Source organism: Poecilia latipinna, unplaced genomic scaffold (assembly GCF_001443285.1).
Source record: "Poecilia latipinna isolate Pla-1442-1.1 unplaced genomic scaffold, P_latipinna-1.0 Scaffold493, whole genome shotgun sequence".
Classification (NCBI taxonomy): Eukaryota; Metazoa; Chordata; class Actinopteri; order Cyprinodontiformes; family Poeciliidae; genus Poecilia; species Poecilia latipinna.
The window spans coordinates 307840-323809 of record NW_015113109.1 but is presented as its reverse complement, the minus strand read 5'-3'; the positions used below and the strand labels follow the sequence as shown (position 1 = coordinate 323809).

Sequence of the window (15970 nt, the reverse complement as noted above, 5' to 3'; positions counted from 1 at the left end):
TGTCCAAACAACTTTACATTCATTACCCCAGCAGTCTGCAGTGAACTACAGGAGATCTCTGGTATAATAAAGGAGGTCTGATGGCCTTGATTGTTTGAATCTATTGTTTTTTTGTTTGTTTTTAGGTACCTGCCCTCCAGCTGAAGACCTGATCCCTACAAACGGACCCATTGGTTTGGGGAAGCCTCTGTACCGCCGGCCCAGTGGCACTGGGTCGGGTGTACCACTGCTCACCGAGGAGCAGATGACCCGCCCCATCAAGGCCTTCACGGCCGAGTTTGTTCGCCAGATGCTGATGGGTCTGCCCAGCCAGGCCATTGGTCTGGCCCTCTGCAGCACCCTGTCTGCCCTGGGCCTGGATGTGGTGGCCCAGGTGGAGGCCAAGGACTTTGGTGCAGAGATCAAGGTAGGATATTCAGTTATCTGTGATGTAGCAGCGGTTTGAGCTACATCTGTTCATTGCTGTTGAGTCTTTGGTGGCCATTTATTACTAAAATAGTTGTGAGTTACTGAAATTAATTGAAATGATTTGATATTATTACACACTGATATGTGGCTACATAAGAGCTGAATAATTGAGTAGCACTATGTGTGTGTGGTGCTTGTGCAGGTTTCTCTTGATGAGCTGTGTAAGAAGGCCGTGGAGCAGAGCCTGGCGTCGGGTCGGGTCTCCCAGCTGCTGCTCAACAGGTCCACGGTTCTGGCTTCCTCCTACGACACGGCCTGGAAGAAGGTGGACCTGCTCAGGAGGCTGGACATTAACCTGGACGCTGCAAAGGCCAGCTTGCAACGGAGCCAGCTGCATATCGCAATGTTTCAGGTACAAACTGACTCTGATTCTTCTGCTCTGCTCTGGTTCTCAACATGTCGCCTCATTTGGCTTCGCTGACACTGGAAACACCAAGAGTCTTATTACTGGAAGGATCACTGATGCTGCTCTCATCTTAGTCGTCTTCTTCCTGTTATTTTATTTTTTTATCAAGGTACTATTATTGACCCAGTTTTGAGAGCAGATCCTCAAAATATCACGTAATACATGGGACAGAAAAGAAAAAAGAAAACGCAAACAACAAAGGTCCTCAGTAGTTTTCCAAAAAGCAAATGTCAACACCTCATCCAGAGTCAAAATGCGTTGTTAGCTGTTCAACATTGGATATTAAAGGCCCCTGTGTCAAGTCAAACTTGGCCAATGATCTATTCAGTGTATATTTAATTTTTTAAATTTAAAAAACAATAAACTCTCGAAGCCTTCTGCTTAAAGGAGGGCAGCTGTCTCTGTTCTAATTCCTCTTCTGTCTTCTAGATCTTTGCATATCCACTGTGTGTCTGGGTGTTGTTTCTCTCTTTTGTCATGTTTGTTGAAATCCAACCGTTTCTTGGCCACATCAACAAATCCACTGATTCAGAGCTTCTTTTATCCAACACTCAGCATCTTGAAATAAGCCTGGCTGCTTATTTTTGCCATCCTGTCTCAACTCTGAGGCCTGGAACTAGATGATTAACCTCGTTAGTGCTGGCCTCCCCTAATGTTTCTATGTGTGCGCGCGTGTGTGTGGGTGTGTGTGTGTGTGTGTGTGTGTCCTCCTCTAGTGGCAGCACGAGGACGTTCTTGGTCCCAACAATCAGCCACTGGGTGTCAGTATTGCTCCCCGACCTGTGATCCTCAGCAACATGAAGAAGAAGCTGTACAAGCTGAGTCAGGATGAAGGAGCCATTGTTGCCATTCAGGTCAGTGTCTGGAGAGATCAGAGCTACATCAGGTGTCTCACAGAGAACGATGCGCATGTAGTGCCTTGATTAGAAACCAGTAATAACTACAGTACCAGCTACAGATACAGTGAAGGTATGAATAGTTTGCTAAGATCCACAGTTGGGTTTTTTTGGCTAAATAAGACCAATGAAAGGATGTTTTATGCAGAAAAGCCAGTCTAAAAACAGAATGTCTACGCCCAGACTCACTACTTGTTCTGGGCTCCAGTGTCAAATTCTGCCCTGAGGTCCAACAGAACCAGGACTGTGGTTCTTCCACAGTCTGTATTTATATGGATGTCATTGAAAACTTTGATGAGGCTGGACTCAGTACTGTGGTAACCATGGAAACCATATTGAAGGTTGGTTATTGTTAGAAATTTATTTCAGTGTTGAAATGTAATTTTTTTCAACAAGTTTATCAGACTACAATAAAAACATTCCTAACCCTTTATGGTCCACACAATGCCACAACTTATAAAATGTTACAATCAAAACATGCTATAGTTACAATGTCGCATCTTGAGGTGAATTAAACTGATAAAAACTATATAAAATATAAAACTATAATACAAAGAAAACTAATTCTTTATACATCAATGAAAATTACAATCTTTGAGTACCTATAAAAACCTCCTGCTGGAGCTTGGAAAAAAATTCTAGTCAGTCAGTCAGCCATGGCGAAACAGGCTGTTCATTCACATATGACAGTCATGAATCAAACACTAAATCTGGGTTTATAATGATCAATAATAACAAAATAAAAATGACGTCATACCTCCTCTTATCCAGCCCAACAAATATATCACCTTTATCCTCTGACCGGTTCTCTTCCTCCACGCCTGTTAGCTGCTACCACGCCACTCTGTGTGTGACAGTGTGGCCCAGTGAATATGACCTAATAATTCTAATGCACTGGGCACTGACTCATGTTTTCAGGACAAACTGGCCTCTCTAGAGGGCAGCATTGAACAGCGATTGAAGTGGGCTGGTGGAGCGAACCCAGCCTTGGCTCCCGTCCTGCAGGACTTTGAGATGACAATCAGAGACAGACGAGCCACGGTGGCTAGAGACAACCAGCGCACCAGCCAGGTAACTCTGCCTTGTTCACCCCTGTCAAGTCTAATGTTTTCACTCAGTAACATTCAGATGTCAGATGGGAACTCTCACAAAGTTCAAAGTAAACAAACATGGCTGACTGGGAGGACTTAGTGCTGATAGTTTGTTAGAGAGAAACGATACAAAGACTTCTCCAACGTCCAGCAGGCTTTCTGGTGCACCATGGGAGTTGTTTTGTTTGGTGTGCTTTTTTATTGACTACATGTCACATTCAGCAGGCTGTGTTCTTGTTTGTCCTTGGCGAGGAATACCCCCAACTTTAGACCGGAATGTTCCTGTCCTCTAAGTGGACCAGATGAGCTAACAGAGTCCAGACACAGAGGTCTGAGCATGGAGACGGCAAAGAGGCTGGGGAGGAGATGCTCTCTGAGAGGAGACTTTCTCCAAGATAAACAGGGATGCCCCGGTTCTGCTATAGAGTCTGATTTATCTGGAGTCACTGTTAGCCAACCGTTCCCTTGACAACCAGTGTGACTCGGCTGTGACCTCAGCTTCTGTGACAGTACCTTAGTAGACAACATGTGAATCAGAATGTTAACTTCATGACTTCTGTCTTTAAGGTGACCTTCTTGTGCTCCACCATCCTGAACTTTGAAGGGCTGCGGACCCGATCCCCAGAGGCGCTCAATATGGATGCTGCACTGTTCGAGCTGCTCAAGCGCTGCCAGCAAACCTGCTCATACGCTTCCCAGTTCAGCAGCACCGTTTCCCCACTGGAGCTGCAGCTCCTACACAGACTGGTGGGTTTTCCTTCTTCACTGGATTAAGTCTCATTTAAGCTAAAATGTCCTTTAATTTAGTTGTTTTATTCAGGGGAGGAGGGTTTTCAACTCCTACTGCAATGGCGAAATCAAAACCCAATTTCTCAGTCTGTTATTAAGATCTCTGCACGTTTCCACAGGGTCCCGTGATAGACCTGCCCATCGGAAGTCCTGATTGGCTGAACTGTGCCCAGAGGCAGCTGGAGGAGGAGCTAAGCATGGAGCGCAGGAGTCAGGAGGAGCGAGAGCAGCAGCTGGAGGCATGTGGAGAGACGCTGCAGCTGCTGGTTGATTCCATTAAGACCATTCTGTCCAATCACAACCGGCAGCTGGCCGATGTCAAGCACCTGCTGAGAGCCATGGCCAAGGTACAGGCAACTAACTATTCATATTTACTAAAAAGTGACTTAAATAAAAATGAAATGGAAAGATATAAAAAATGAGGATAATATATTTATTGGACCTGCAGATTATTCCAGGACTCAAAAAAGGATTCAGAGCCATGGTAGCTTGCTGCTAGCATATCCTTGATAGCTAGCTAGCTTTTTTGTGTCTACGATGTGTATATGTATAGTATAGTTCTTAAAGTCCACCCATAAAAGTTTTAAAAATTCTGTTTCCACCTCAGTTTTGTTTGACTTTTGATGCTCTGTCTCAAATTCGCAATAAAATAAACATTGAAACATTTGACGGGGTTTTAGCGAGCCTCTGACGCCGCCTGTCTGCTGTGTGATGCAGGATGAGGAAGCAGCTCTAGCAGACGGTGAAGAGGTGGCGTATGAAGGCAGCGTGCGACACTACCTGCTGGAGTACAAAGCCTGGCAGGACAACATCCAGCTGGTTCTGTTCACTGTGGTCCAGGCCAGCGGGCAGCACCGCAGCCAGGAGCAGCTGGACCTGCTGGAGGAGATCCCTGCCACCCTGAAGGAGTTGCACACACAGAGCCAGAGGTATACACACACACACCAGCACCAGCATTTTTCTTCCAGTGGACAGATCTCTGACTGAACTGTGTGTGTCATGGCAGTGTCTACAACGGCCTGGTGGGCTTCGCCTCCCCACTGGTGACGGACAGAGAGGCTGAATGCTCCAGTCCTGTTTCTGCAGCTCAAACCAGCTTTGCAGCAGGTGAGCAAGGTTTTCTGGGAACTTTAACCAGCAACCCTTTAGTTAGGGTTGCTGGTTAAACTTATTGAAACTTGATGAAGTTTAACTTAAGCACAATAACTTAAAATGTATGTACAAAACGCATAAACATTTTTTTAGAAAATATTCAAAACAGATTTATAAAAAGACAAAACAAATACAAGTTAAAAGGAACTGAAATTAATTCCTCTCGTACAACATGATTAGTAATCATAATTAATAATCTTGTTGTTCATACCTCCTTATATCCATAAGTTTAGAGGCCATTATAATTTTTACCAGGCACTGAAAGTGTGTTCTTTTGGGGTTTTTTGGTTCCACTATTTTCTGATAAACTTCTAAGATGTAAAATCTCCAAAGCACATGCATCCTTAAAAAGTCTTAAATTTGTGTATCTAAAATTAAGGCTTTAACATGTCTTCAATTAATTTTTAAAAGTAAGTTGGCCTTAAATACATTAGTCAAAGGTCTGACATTTTGTCTTGGCAGAACCATTAGATGTATATTCTATGTTTCTTTTTCTTGCAAGCCCTTTATCGCTGAATAAACTAGCTAGTTTTTTTGTGTCTGTGAAAGGTAAATAGGTAAATGCTAATCTATTGTGAGTTGACTGCATAAAGTTTGAACACTTCAGTGGAGCCATAGGTCTTAAAGTCCATTCATAGCAGTCTTAAAAAGGCATTACATTTCACTCTCTTGTTTAATTCAAAATTAAGTACTGTTATTAATGAATTACTAATAAATAATCTATAAAATAAATAAATGTCCCCATAAAATAAAATAAATATTTTAAAAAGGTACTACCTTTTTTTGGTTTTCTTTTTTTCTTTAACTATAAATCTTGGGGAAAAAACCGTCTACGCTGGAGTCACAACTTATGTCGGGTATAACTTGAGAGGCTTAGGAGGCCAGATCTTATTGATCTTATTGATCTTATTTGTCTTCCTGTGTCTTTTGGCAGCTCCTCTTTAATTTGGGGAGGTTTGTCTTTCTGTCTATTAGAGGTGAGGGGTGTGTGTGTGGGTGTGCGTGCGTGCGAGATGGTGTGTCAGTGCTCAGGTCATTTCATCAGACAGATGACCTCAGGTTTTAGTGCAGAATGCTTTGGGAACCAGAGGAGATCTCAGACCAGGTTCTGGTTGTATTCATCTCCATGTTGGACCTGATTTTGACCCAATGGCTCCAGGACTTCCTTCCTGTCAGATGCTGCATGATGCTGCCACTGTCTGGCTCTGTGTACTCAGTGCTCTGTGCTGCTTGGTTTCAGCTGTTCGATGCAGTGGAGTGAAGACACAGCCAGACTCCATGTCCCAGAATGCTCGGAAAGCGCTGCCTCGTAACCTGGGAACCCCCGCTGACACCCCGCCCAGCACGCTGGTGGTGAACAGCAAAGGCCTCAACCCCAGTCCAAAGAGGGCCGTACGAGACCCCAAGACAGGTCGAGGTACCCACCCCCTCTCTGTAGTCGATGCGGCCAGTTTCAGGCGCTGCGTCAGATCATGACAGTGAAACATTTCTTCTGAACATTCTTCTGTGTTCCATGCAGCTGTGCAGGAGAGGAACTCGTATGCAGTCAGTGTGTGGAAGAGAGTGAAAGCCAAGCTGGAGGGCAGAGACATCGATCCCAACAGGAGAATGAGCGTCACGGAGCAGGTAACACACACACACACACACACACACACACAAACCATCACTGTACTGAAGTACTCTAGTGCCAAAAAAAATTTATTAAAAATTTCAAAATCATGATGAAAATAATTAGGGTTGCGACTACCAATATTTTTCATAATTGGCTATTTTGATGATTAATGGAGTCAATAAATTGGCACATCTTGCATATTTTAGGTCTTTTTTTAATACAATATTATAAATATGTTAAAAGAGCGAAGCCACGTTCCACGTTCGTGTGTCCTGACCTGCCTGGTTCTGTCATTGCAGGTGGACTTTGTCATCAAAGAGGCTACCAACATGGACAACCTGGCCCAGCTGTATGAGGGCTGGACCGCCTGGGTGTGAGCACCATGCTAAATCCTGTCTAGGGTCCAGCGAAGGCTTGGAGATCCACCAGAGTCCTGCGGGACAGCAGCACCGGGCCACCCGAGGGGGAGGAAAATGGGCGGCGGCATCTTAGTCCGCCCCCCTAAGCTCCTGGGCATCCACACTGGGGGCAGCGGCCTCGCGGCATCGCTGCAACCACAACCCCCCTCCCCTGCAACCACCGGCGCTCAGGCTAACGCAACGCTTAGTGAGCCTGCTCACCCGCCTTCCTCATTAGGGGTCAGGTTGGGCCAAACACCGCTGCCGGGAGGGGGAGGGGGACATGCAGGGGGGGAGGAAGGGGAAGGCCTCCTAACCCTCCTCTTGGAAACACCCCCCCCTCCACCTGCATAGCTCACTACACCCAGTTTTCCCCATGAACATCGATGCATCCTGTTGCGCCTGTTGACGCCCGTCTGAGGGCGGGGGGGGGCAGCAGGAGGGAGCCGCCCACAGCCAACTCTGTGGGAAGGACTCTACCAGGGTCAGCCTCAGATGGACGAGGCGTTTCCATGGCCACGCTTCTTCTTCTTCTTCTCTACTCCTCTTCCTCATCAACATTGTGATGGCGATTGGCCAGCAGACGACGCAGGTAGAGCTGAAAGGTCGGCCACCGAGGAGGGAAGGACTGTCCTCACACTGCGCTGTGATTGGTGGAACCGTGGAGACGCCAACATATCCAGTGTCCTGTGTGGATTAAACCACAGTGGGAGTGGTTTCATGGATTAAACTGAGATGTCCCGTCATGTCAAATAGTTTTTGGTGATCCAGAATAAAAGCAGTTCTAGTCCCTTCAACGAGGACCTCTTAGTTTTCCCGTCGCTCTAGATCTTTAGTCTGTGCCGTGCTTTGGAACTTTCTGTAAGACTACATTTCTTCTTCTTTCTTTTGAGCTGCCTGTTGCAATTGAGGAATCTCAGCTCTTCCTGTTTTACATTTTTATTCAGAAAAATTATGTTTGTGGTGACGGTGAAACGTGTTTATTCTTAAATCTTTTATTGAATTCTGTTGGATGACAAATAAACATGGAACTGAGAACAGCAGGCTGTCCTTCACTGTGGTCCTCTTGTAGGGCTGGATGACATGACTGAGAAACTTACCACGACATAATCATTTAATGTCAGTATGTTGATAATTAACAATTAGCTTATCGTTTTAAATATCTGAAATCATTGACCTTTCCTATTTAATCCACAGTTTTCAATTCACACCGTTGTTTCTTATTTTTAAGCAGTTATGAGGCACAGGGGTGAAACCTGAAACTGTTGCTGCGCAAGTTATTCAACAGGTTGTTACTAGGTAACCAAAGAATGATGCCACCGACGTAGCTTGAGAGGTTGAGTGACTAAAGTCTTTCGTCTGCCTGTAGCCCCCAGAATGCTGTGCAGTTCTGGGTCGGAGTTCAGTGAATATTCTATATATTGTCACCTTCCTAAGATAACCTTCCTTCCTAAGTCATTTTTTCCTTTTCATTTTTTGACAAAAGTATTTTTTGTTGCCTATAAAATGTATTTTTTGTGTGTGTGTAAAAATCACTTTTGGCAAAAAATACCTTCTTATTTTAGGAATGTCATGATATTCTATCAGATGTATTATCTATTGATGCTGAACATGTGTCTGTTATTGTTTGATTTATTGTCCAGCCCTACTCTCATTACACCAAGTTGTTTGGTGCACAAATATTAACATAAGCACACTTTAACATTTCATTATGGAAACTGCAGCACCCTGTTTATTAAATCAACAGCTATGGAGTCAAAGTTCATTGTTTCACAATCCAAACTCAGGATATGAAGTCCCATCTGGTCCAGCGCTGCAGCCATGACGGTGACCTTGTGTAAACCGTGGAGCTGGAGCCCAGCAGAACCCCTGAGGCTGGACGGAGCGTCCAGGAGGTTAATGATTACCGGAGTTCTGCTTATTTCCAGCCGGGCCTGCGGCGATGCGTCAGACTGACGGGAGCAGCCATGTCTGGACAGCGGGTGTGTGTCTCCGATTATGAGGAGGAGGCCAGGAGGATTCTCCCTAAAGCTGTGTATGACTACTACCGGTCAGGAGCCGACGACCAGAACACGCTGGCTGACAATGTGGCCGCCTTCAACAGGTACTGTCCAACAGAGTGCAGAGTGACAGCAGCTGCTGTCAGTCAGTCCACTCGCTGCCCAGGTCTGGATGGACATGGGGAAATATTAACTACTGAATGTCTTTATGTAGACACTCAGTAGATAATTAGACAGTGATGTAGTTCAATCAGGTTTATCTGAGCATTCTGACTTCCATGGAAATGGTATAGGAACTCAAAGCTCTGGGAATTAATTATACTGTATGATCATCTTGTTTTAAATATGTACATGGACAAGAATGGCTATATAATATAATATTACACAGGTTGTCGATCTCCCATCAGTGGGGAGACAAAGTTCTAGAAAATCAGGAGCAAACACACCCAGAGAAGATTCAGCTTCTGTTTGTCACTCTTGGTTTATTAAAGGGACGTATTCTATAAAATCAACTTTTTTGAGCTGTACATTATGTTATAATGTTGTTCCCTCATCAAAAAACATTCCTGGCGTGTTGTTTTGATTCTTTCACGCATGTTTGAGAAATCCTTTAATCACCCTGCCATTCAGAGGTGCCTAAGTGCTTCCTCTTATAAAGCTCCGCCTATTTCCACAAAGCTCCTCCTCAGAGCTGCAGTCCCCAGCTGAGCTTCTCCCTCTCAGAGCAGCCCTGCCCCACTCTGATCATTGCTGCCACTAGTCTGAAGGAGCAAACACCCAGTGGAGCTGCACATCTTCTGAGTTCATTATACCAGATACTTCTCAGCACAACCCCTCTAAGAACAGCTGTAAAAAACATAATGAGGCGCATTGCTGCGATGACGTGCTGAAGGCAGAGTGTCGGAAACAGCAGGAGGTTCTTAAAGACAGAAGCCAAATTTTGAGGTGTCAAATTTATTTTGTCATGTCATTTCTTTTAACTCTTGTTGATATACGCAGCATTTTTCTAACAGTTGAAGGTAACATAATTACTTGATTGTGTCATCAACTAACACCATGTGTGTGGAAAACACACAATACCCCAAAACAAACCTTTTTTTTTCTTTTTTGGACCAGTTAAAGGTGTGTTTCCTGTTTATTCCTCTGTCTTTTGGACACAAGCACAGGGTAGTTTCCCTTCAGCCCTTTGGAACCTTGTGCAATGCTACATGTAACATTGTTCATAGTTTTTACTCTATTCCCTTCATTTAGCAACAATCTCCCTGTTTACTCACCAAGATGGCCTCCTATTTCTGTCACTTTGCTTTTCATTTCTCTCATTATACATTTGCTGTTTTCAAGCCGCATTGCTCTTACAACTTGAACTTTTTGCTTGATTATGTTCCATATTTGTTTGTTTCGCCCTCAGTGAGCTGAAGGCGCATGGTCATTTTTTTGTCCTCAAGTGTTTTGCAGATTTGATCTAACCAGATACTAATCATTTACTATATACATTTCACTTGACTTAAAAAGCTGAAATGTTCATGGTCTTAAATTGATATTTTGCTAAATATATGTGTTCTTCTTTGTTTTGTTTTTTTGTTTTGTTTTTTTTTTTGTTTTTTTTTGTGGTACTGAATCCTGTTTTTTCCAGCAGTAAAGCAAAGTAGAACCTGCCAGAAATGGATCTCTGGAAAAAATGACATGACCTTAGTAGTCAGTCTTTTTGCTCCTTGTATATATTTTGCGAGGTGGACATTTAAAACCAGTTCACACACACAGCAGGTCACCTGAGTGTCTGTGTGTGTGCATCCAGGTGGTACCTTGTCCCCCGGGTGTTGAGGGACGTGTCTGTTGTGGACATGTCCACCTCTGTGCTGGGCCACAGGCTCAGCATGCCCCTCTGTGTTGGATCCACAGCTATGCAGAGAATGGCTCATCCTGCAGGGGAGACGGCTACGGCTAGAGGTTAGTACACACACACACACACACACACACACACACACACACACACACACACACACACACACACACACACACACCATTTGAAGCTTGCAACATGCAGTAGTAGAGGAGTCTAGCTACAATAATTAGGGCAGGGCTGCCAAACTCATTTATAATTCAGCTTATATCAAGATCATGAATATTTTCATTAGTCGGTTGTGCCAGAATGTTTTGATAAAACTTAACAAACTGTTAAAATATGAATAAATATCTGTTTTTGAATTCGATAAGCACTTCTAATATTGAACATCTTTTCTCATTAATGAATCCCATCAGGATTTCGTGATTGTTTATGTGATTTTGTAATCTAAATTGCATATTTTCTGGTGCTAATTTAGAAATAACTTAAAATCATGTGCTTAAAAAATAACTAAAAAAATGTGCTTATGGTAAATGTGACTCTTTTTTTTTACCATATTGATCGTGGACTAAAACTCGACATGAAGTGAGGCTGAAGCAGCAGTGCAATAAAAGTACGAAATATTTTTTTAATAAACCCACAGTTATACTTTATGCATTTTGCATGAATGTCCACAATCACAGAATTACAAAAAACTGGATGGATTGGTGTAATTTGGATGTAAACATAAACTGCTTTGATTTGATTGACAAAGTATTATTTAAGCACACAACTGTTATCCTGAAGACTCTATTTATGTGTCCCTATGGAGTCTAGAGGGCCATAAAAAGAGCTGTGGTGGGCCAGATTTGGCCCCGGGGCCTTCACTTTGGCACACGTGATCTAGAATTTTAGAGAGAATCAGTTCTTCAGTTCTTTGGACACGATTTACTCACAGCAGTGAGGGAATAAAGAAAAACCTCATCCCCAGGAATATCCCTTGTCTTCCCAGCATGCAAAGCAGTAGGAACAGGAATGATGCTGAGTTCCTGGGCCACCTCCAGCATAGAGGAAGTGATGTCAGCAATGACATCCTCACCGGGCAGCGGGGGGGTCCTCTGGATGCAGCTTTACATTTACAAAGACCGGGAGCTCACTCTGTCACTGGTGCGCCGGGCGGAGAAGGCTGGATACAAGGCTCTTTTTGTTACCGTGGATACGCCCTACCTGGGGAAGAGGTTGGACGATGTGCGCAACCGCTTTAAAATGCCCCCACATTTAAGGTAGGAACCAAAACCGAGATGATGGTGAGGTTCTGCCAACTTCCTTCATCTGGACCAAAGGTTCTCATTTGTGAGTATGTGTGTGCGTGTGTGTGTGTTCTCCTAGAATGTCTAACTTCTCCTCAGCCTCTCTGTCCTTCTCTGAGGATGACTATGGCAATGACAGCGGTTTGGCTGTTTACGTTGCTAATGCGATCGAGCCGGCTCTCAGCTGGGACGACATCACCTGGCTGAAGAAACACACACGGCTTCCTGTGATCGTTAAAGGCGTTCTGAACGGTACACACACACAGAAACAGTCATCAACATGCAGCATTGTTTATCTCTATACCATCCATTAGGATTCTTCCATCATTTTAACTTCTGGTGAATGACAACACATGCTGTAATAAACAGCCAAAAACATTAGAGGTAGGATCAGTGAAGTTCACCGAAGATCACACAGTTTAGTTGGCTGTGTGGTTTCCGTAGAAACAATGCATCCAGAAAGTATTCACACCACTTTGTTTCATTTTTGCTCCAAAATCAGCAAAAATGTTATTGATAAAATAAGATTTAAGTGCACAACTTCTACCTTCAAAGCTCTGTTTATTTCCCTGTAGAGTCTAGAGTTTTTTGTCCAACTCTGGACCTTTCCAAAGGCCGTCCACTGTTACTAACACACACCAATCCCACTGGTGGCCAGTGGAAATGGCAGCCCACTTGGATTTCACTAGAAAACACCTTAGAGATTGTCAGGTGAGGAGAAACTCAGTTCTGATGACACCAAGACAACATCTGGCTGACATCGTCCCTGCCATGAAACATGGTAGTGGCAGCATCATGCTATAGGGCAGATTTTTCTGCAGCTTGTTCACAAAGAGGGAGAGATTAAATAAAATAAATTCTTCCAGAAAATCTGATCCAGAGTGTTCTGGACCTCAGGCTAAAAAGTTAATTCATCTCCCGACCTGACAGAGATCCATATCACCATGGTAACAAAAATTGGCTCAATTTTGGAATAAAGTTGTGACATAATAGAAAGTAGGAAACAATGAAGTGCTGTGAAAAGTCTTGGGTGCATGGTAGAACACCACTGCCATGTTCTGTTCTGAGAACAAATCAAACTTTACTTGTTTTACTTGTTGAAGGTTAACATTCCACTGTGGTCTATAGATGGCGCTGTTGTGCTCTTGGTTACCTAAGAATCTCAGTATGCCAACAAAAGGCTCTGTTGAAGTAATTCTGTGTGATATCGTGATCCTAACATGTGGGACCACCGCGGTCTGAGCCTGTGACACGTTGGTCTGTCTGCAGGTCAAGATGCTGTCCAGGCTGTGAACTATGGAGTCAGTGGCATCCTGGTGTCCAACCATGGAGCTCGACAACTCGATGGTGTTCCTGCAACGGTCAGTGTGTGTGTGTGTGTGTGTGTGTGTGTGTGTGTGTGTGTGTGTGTGTGTGTGTGTGTGTGTGTGTGTGTGTGTGTGTGTGTGTGCGCTTGGTTGATTTCTACAAAGAAAATTTAATTGCAGTTGCTCATACTAAAGATTCTATTGCTTTCATGTTTGTAAGTAAATTCTGTGCGACTTGTAGCCTCAGTTTGCTGTTTCTGTTTTGTCGTGTCACTTCCTCTGGTCTTCTTCGAGGGTCTATATGTTGTGTTAGGAGATGGTGTTCTGCAGACCTCGGTTTCAAATACAGGGTACAACTAAAGTCTGCAATCTCTGGAACCAGTTTGGCCATTCTCCTATGACCTATGACATCAACAAAGACATGTTGAGTCACAAAGCTGGAGTTCACTGGAGCTTTTCTGAACTTTTGTGGAAACCTGAGATAATTTTTAAAAGCCTAGTAGATCATTAAGGTCTGAAACACTCAGGCGAACTCGTCTGGCAACAACCAACATCCCACATTCAGGGTGTTTTCACACCAGTCCTGTTTACTCCACCTTGATCCACTCTAGTTCGTTTGCCTAGAAAGTCCAGTTTGTTTGAATGGGTAATTGAATTGGGATACAGACCAAAAGAGTCTTCAAACCTGATAGTCCAGTAGACTCGGTTTAATTTGCACCAAAACTGCAACATTTGTTCCATTTGTTCCATTTTCAGAGCTGATGTGGTTCTCTTTCACATCGCTCTATATCAAATGAACCAAATCTTTTGAAAAACCTCATTTGTGGTGGCGCTGCACCAAGAACCATTTAAGGAAATGACACAAAAACCTCTGAAGACACTGAGTGCAACTTCCTTCTTCAACAAATGTAAACAAAAATGGAGTGGCATCAACTTTTAGTGGTTGTAGGATTTCACTTTACCTTTGGCAAAAGACCACAAGTTATTTCTCCTGCCAGTTTATTTTTGTTGTATTTACCCAGAATGCCCTACGCTATGGTCCGCTTCCTGCGTTTGGAGCGGTCTCTGGTCCGCTTGGTGTTCACATATGATTCAAACAGCATCAGAGTTCACTTCAACCAAAGCGAGACCAGGGTTTGTAGGCAGACTGGAGGTTTTTGTGTCATTTTCTTCAATGTTTTGTTTTTGTTTTCATCAGAGTTTGATTCCCACCAGCCCTGTTCAGTCCACTTCAATCCAACTCCAGTCTGTTTTTCCTAGAAAGTCCAGTTCGTTTGGGGAGGTGTGAATATAATCAAACTCTGATGTGGCCCAAAAAAGTTTTTTTTTTTCCCCCCTTCCTATTATCCAGGTTTGGTCAGCAGGTCCTCAACATCTTAAATTATTTACAGTGTTGTCATTTTTGATGTGTGTGTGTGTGTGTGTAGCTGGATGTGCTGGAAGAAGTGGTGAAGGCCGTTCAGGGTCGTTGTGAAGTCTTCATGGATGGAGGAGTGAGACGAGGGACAGATGTCCTCAAGGCTTTAGCTCTGGGAGCAAAGGCCGTCTTCATCGGTCGTCCAGTTCTGTGGGGTCTTGCCTGTCAGGTGAACGACCGCCACCCTGGTTTAGGAGGGCATCTTCTCTGGATCTAAACATGCTTTATAGGTTAACTTCATCTACCTAGCACAAACCTCCTCCCAATGCTGCATCCTGTCTCTGACCAGGGAGAAGAAGGAGTCACTGAGCTACTGGAACTTCTAAAAGAGGAGCTCCGACTGGCTTTGGCTCTGTCAGGTAACTGGGATGTCCTTGTTTGTTGACCCTTTGCAGAAGAGTTTCTCAGTCCTCAGAGACCACCACCCAGCTTATTTTAGAAGAGTTGCTGTTATACAATTATACAACACCTGATTCAAATGATTGCACAACTTCCTCTGCACTCAGAGAGGCTATTACTTTGGAAAAGTATCCATGCCCCTTTCCACATCAAAAATTCTTCACATATTATAGACGTCAGGGTATTTTATTAGGATTTTATTTAGATTGTATATAATGGGCCAACACAAAGGGGTGCAGAATTGAAATGAGGAAATAAAAGGATTTGTTTCATCTGAGCTTGTTTAGTGAAATTAAATGTACTGCACACTTAGCTTGTACGAATTTCCTCCTTCTTTAGCTATGCACTTCTTTATGTTTCTCCACTGTTTCTCTTCACTACAGTAGTGAAACGGTTGGTGTATCTTGGACTGTGTGTAGACATGGTGAATGTCTGAATGAATGACCTGTGACTGTGCTCAGGTTGCCGCTCTATATCCGAGGTGAGCCGGTCCTTGGTGAGGAGGGCGGACTTCACTTCCAGGATGTGAGAGAAGAATCCCAGGATCATTATCCTGGGCTCACCCAGCATGTCTAATGCCTAGTTAGTTCACTTTTCTTGTGCCTAGAGTTGATTGGTAAACTATACATAGAAATCATCAAATTAAATGTGACTGACTGTTGGGTCTGATAGGTTAGTACAGTGAGGAGAGAAACATGTGGCATTAACAGGAAGGTGTTGGTTGTGACCTTTGCAGATCTACTGTGGATGTTTTCTAACTTGCCCATCATCACCTGTGAAATAAATCTGACCACTGGTAAAACCTTTATATGTATTGTTGCCTTTATTTTGTCTGCTAAATGCAAAACATCTTCACACAATCTGCATATTTTCATTCAGTTATTTCCTTTATTAACCACTGGC

At 43.7% G+C, this 15970-nt stretch overlaps 2 protein-coding genes across 4 annotated transcripts in view; both read left to right on the top strand.

Moving 5' to 3' along the window:
- Positions 1–9731, top strand: part of smg1 (SMG1 nonsense mediated mRNA decay associated PI3K related kinase) — a 47624-nt gene extending 37893 nt beyond the window's left edge. For 2 of the 3 annotated variants that reach the window (XM_015040052.1, XM_015040051.1), the window contains 11 exons: positions 126–406; positions 611–820; positions 1591–1728; positions 2689–2841; positions 3429–3608; positions 3770–3997; positions 4368–4579; positions 4657–4757; positions 6043–6219; positions 6322–6428; positions 6714–7852. In XM_015040052.1, the coding sequence (XP_014895538.1) occupies positions 126–406; positions 611–820; positions 1591–1728; positions 2689–2841; positions 3429–3608; positions 3770–3997; positions 4368–4579; positions 4657–4757; positions 6043–6219; positions 6322–6428; positions 6714–6791 (1865 nt within the window). In that variant the 3' untranslated portion in view covers positions 6792–7852. Of the gene's footprint in view, positions 1–125; positions 407–610; positions 821–1590; positions 1729–2688; positions 2842–3428; positions 3609–3769; positions 3998–4367; positions 4580–4656; positions 4758–6042; positions 6220–6321; positions 6429–6713; positions 7853–9707 lie in introns of those variants that run through there. The other variant, XR_001425920.1, reaches the window with a different exon arrangement.
- On the top strand, positions 8740–15875 carry hao1 (hydroxyacid oxidase (glycolate oxidase) 1). Its single transcript, XM_015040053.1, has 8 exons — positions 8740–8916; positions 10608–10759; positions 11647–11917; positions 12024–12196; positions 13214–13305; positions 14679–14837; positions 14958–15027; positions 15529–15875. The coding sequence occupies exons 1-8, from the start codon at positions 8780–8782 to the stop codon at positions 15594–15596; spliced, it is 1122 nt and encodes a 373-aa protein (XP_014895539.1). The 5' UTR covers positions 8740–8779; the 3' UTR covers positions 15597–15875.
- Positions 15876–15970: the final 95 nt, after the last annotated feature.

What these genes read in the sequence shown, in the direction of transcription:
- hao1 (XM_015040053.1), top strand. Translation starts at nt 8,780, where the DNA reads ATGTCTGGACAGCGGGTGTGTGTCTCCGATTATGAGGAGGAGGCCAGG. An exon ending in CGTTAAAGGCGTTCTGAACG is followed by an intron (nt 12,197 to 13,213) that starts GTACACACACAC and finishes GTCTGTCTGCAG; the next exon opens with GTCAAGATGCTGTCCAGGCT. An exon ending in TCGATGGTGTTCCTGCAACG is followed by an intron (nt 13,306 to 14,678) that starts GTCAGTGTGTGT and finishes GTGTGTGTGTAG; the next exon opens with CTGGATGTGCTGGAAGAAGT.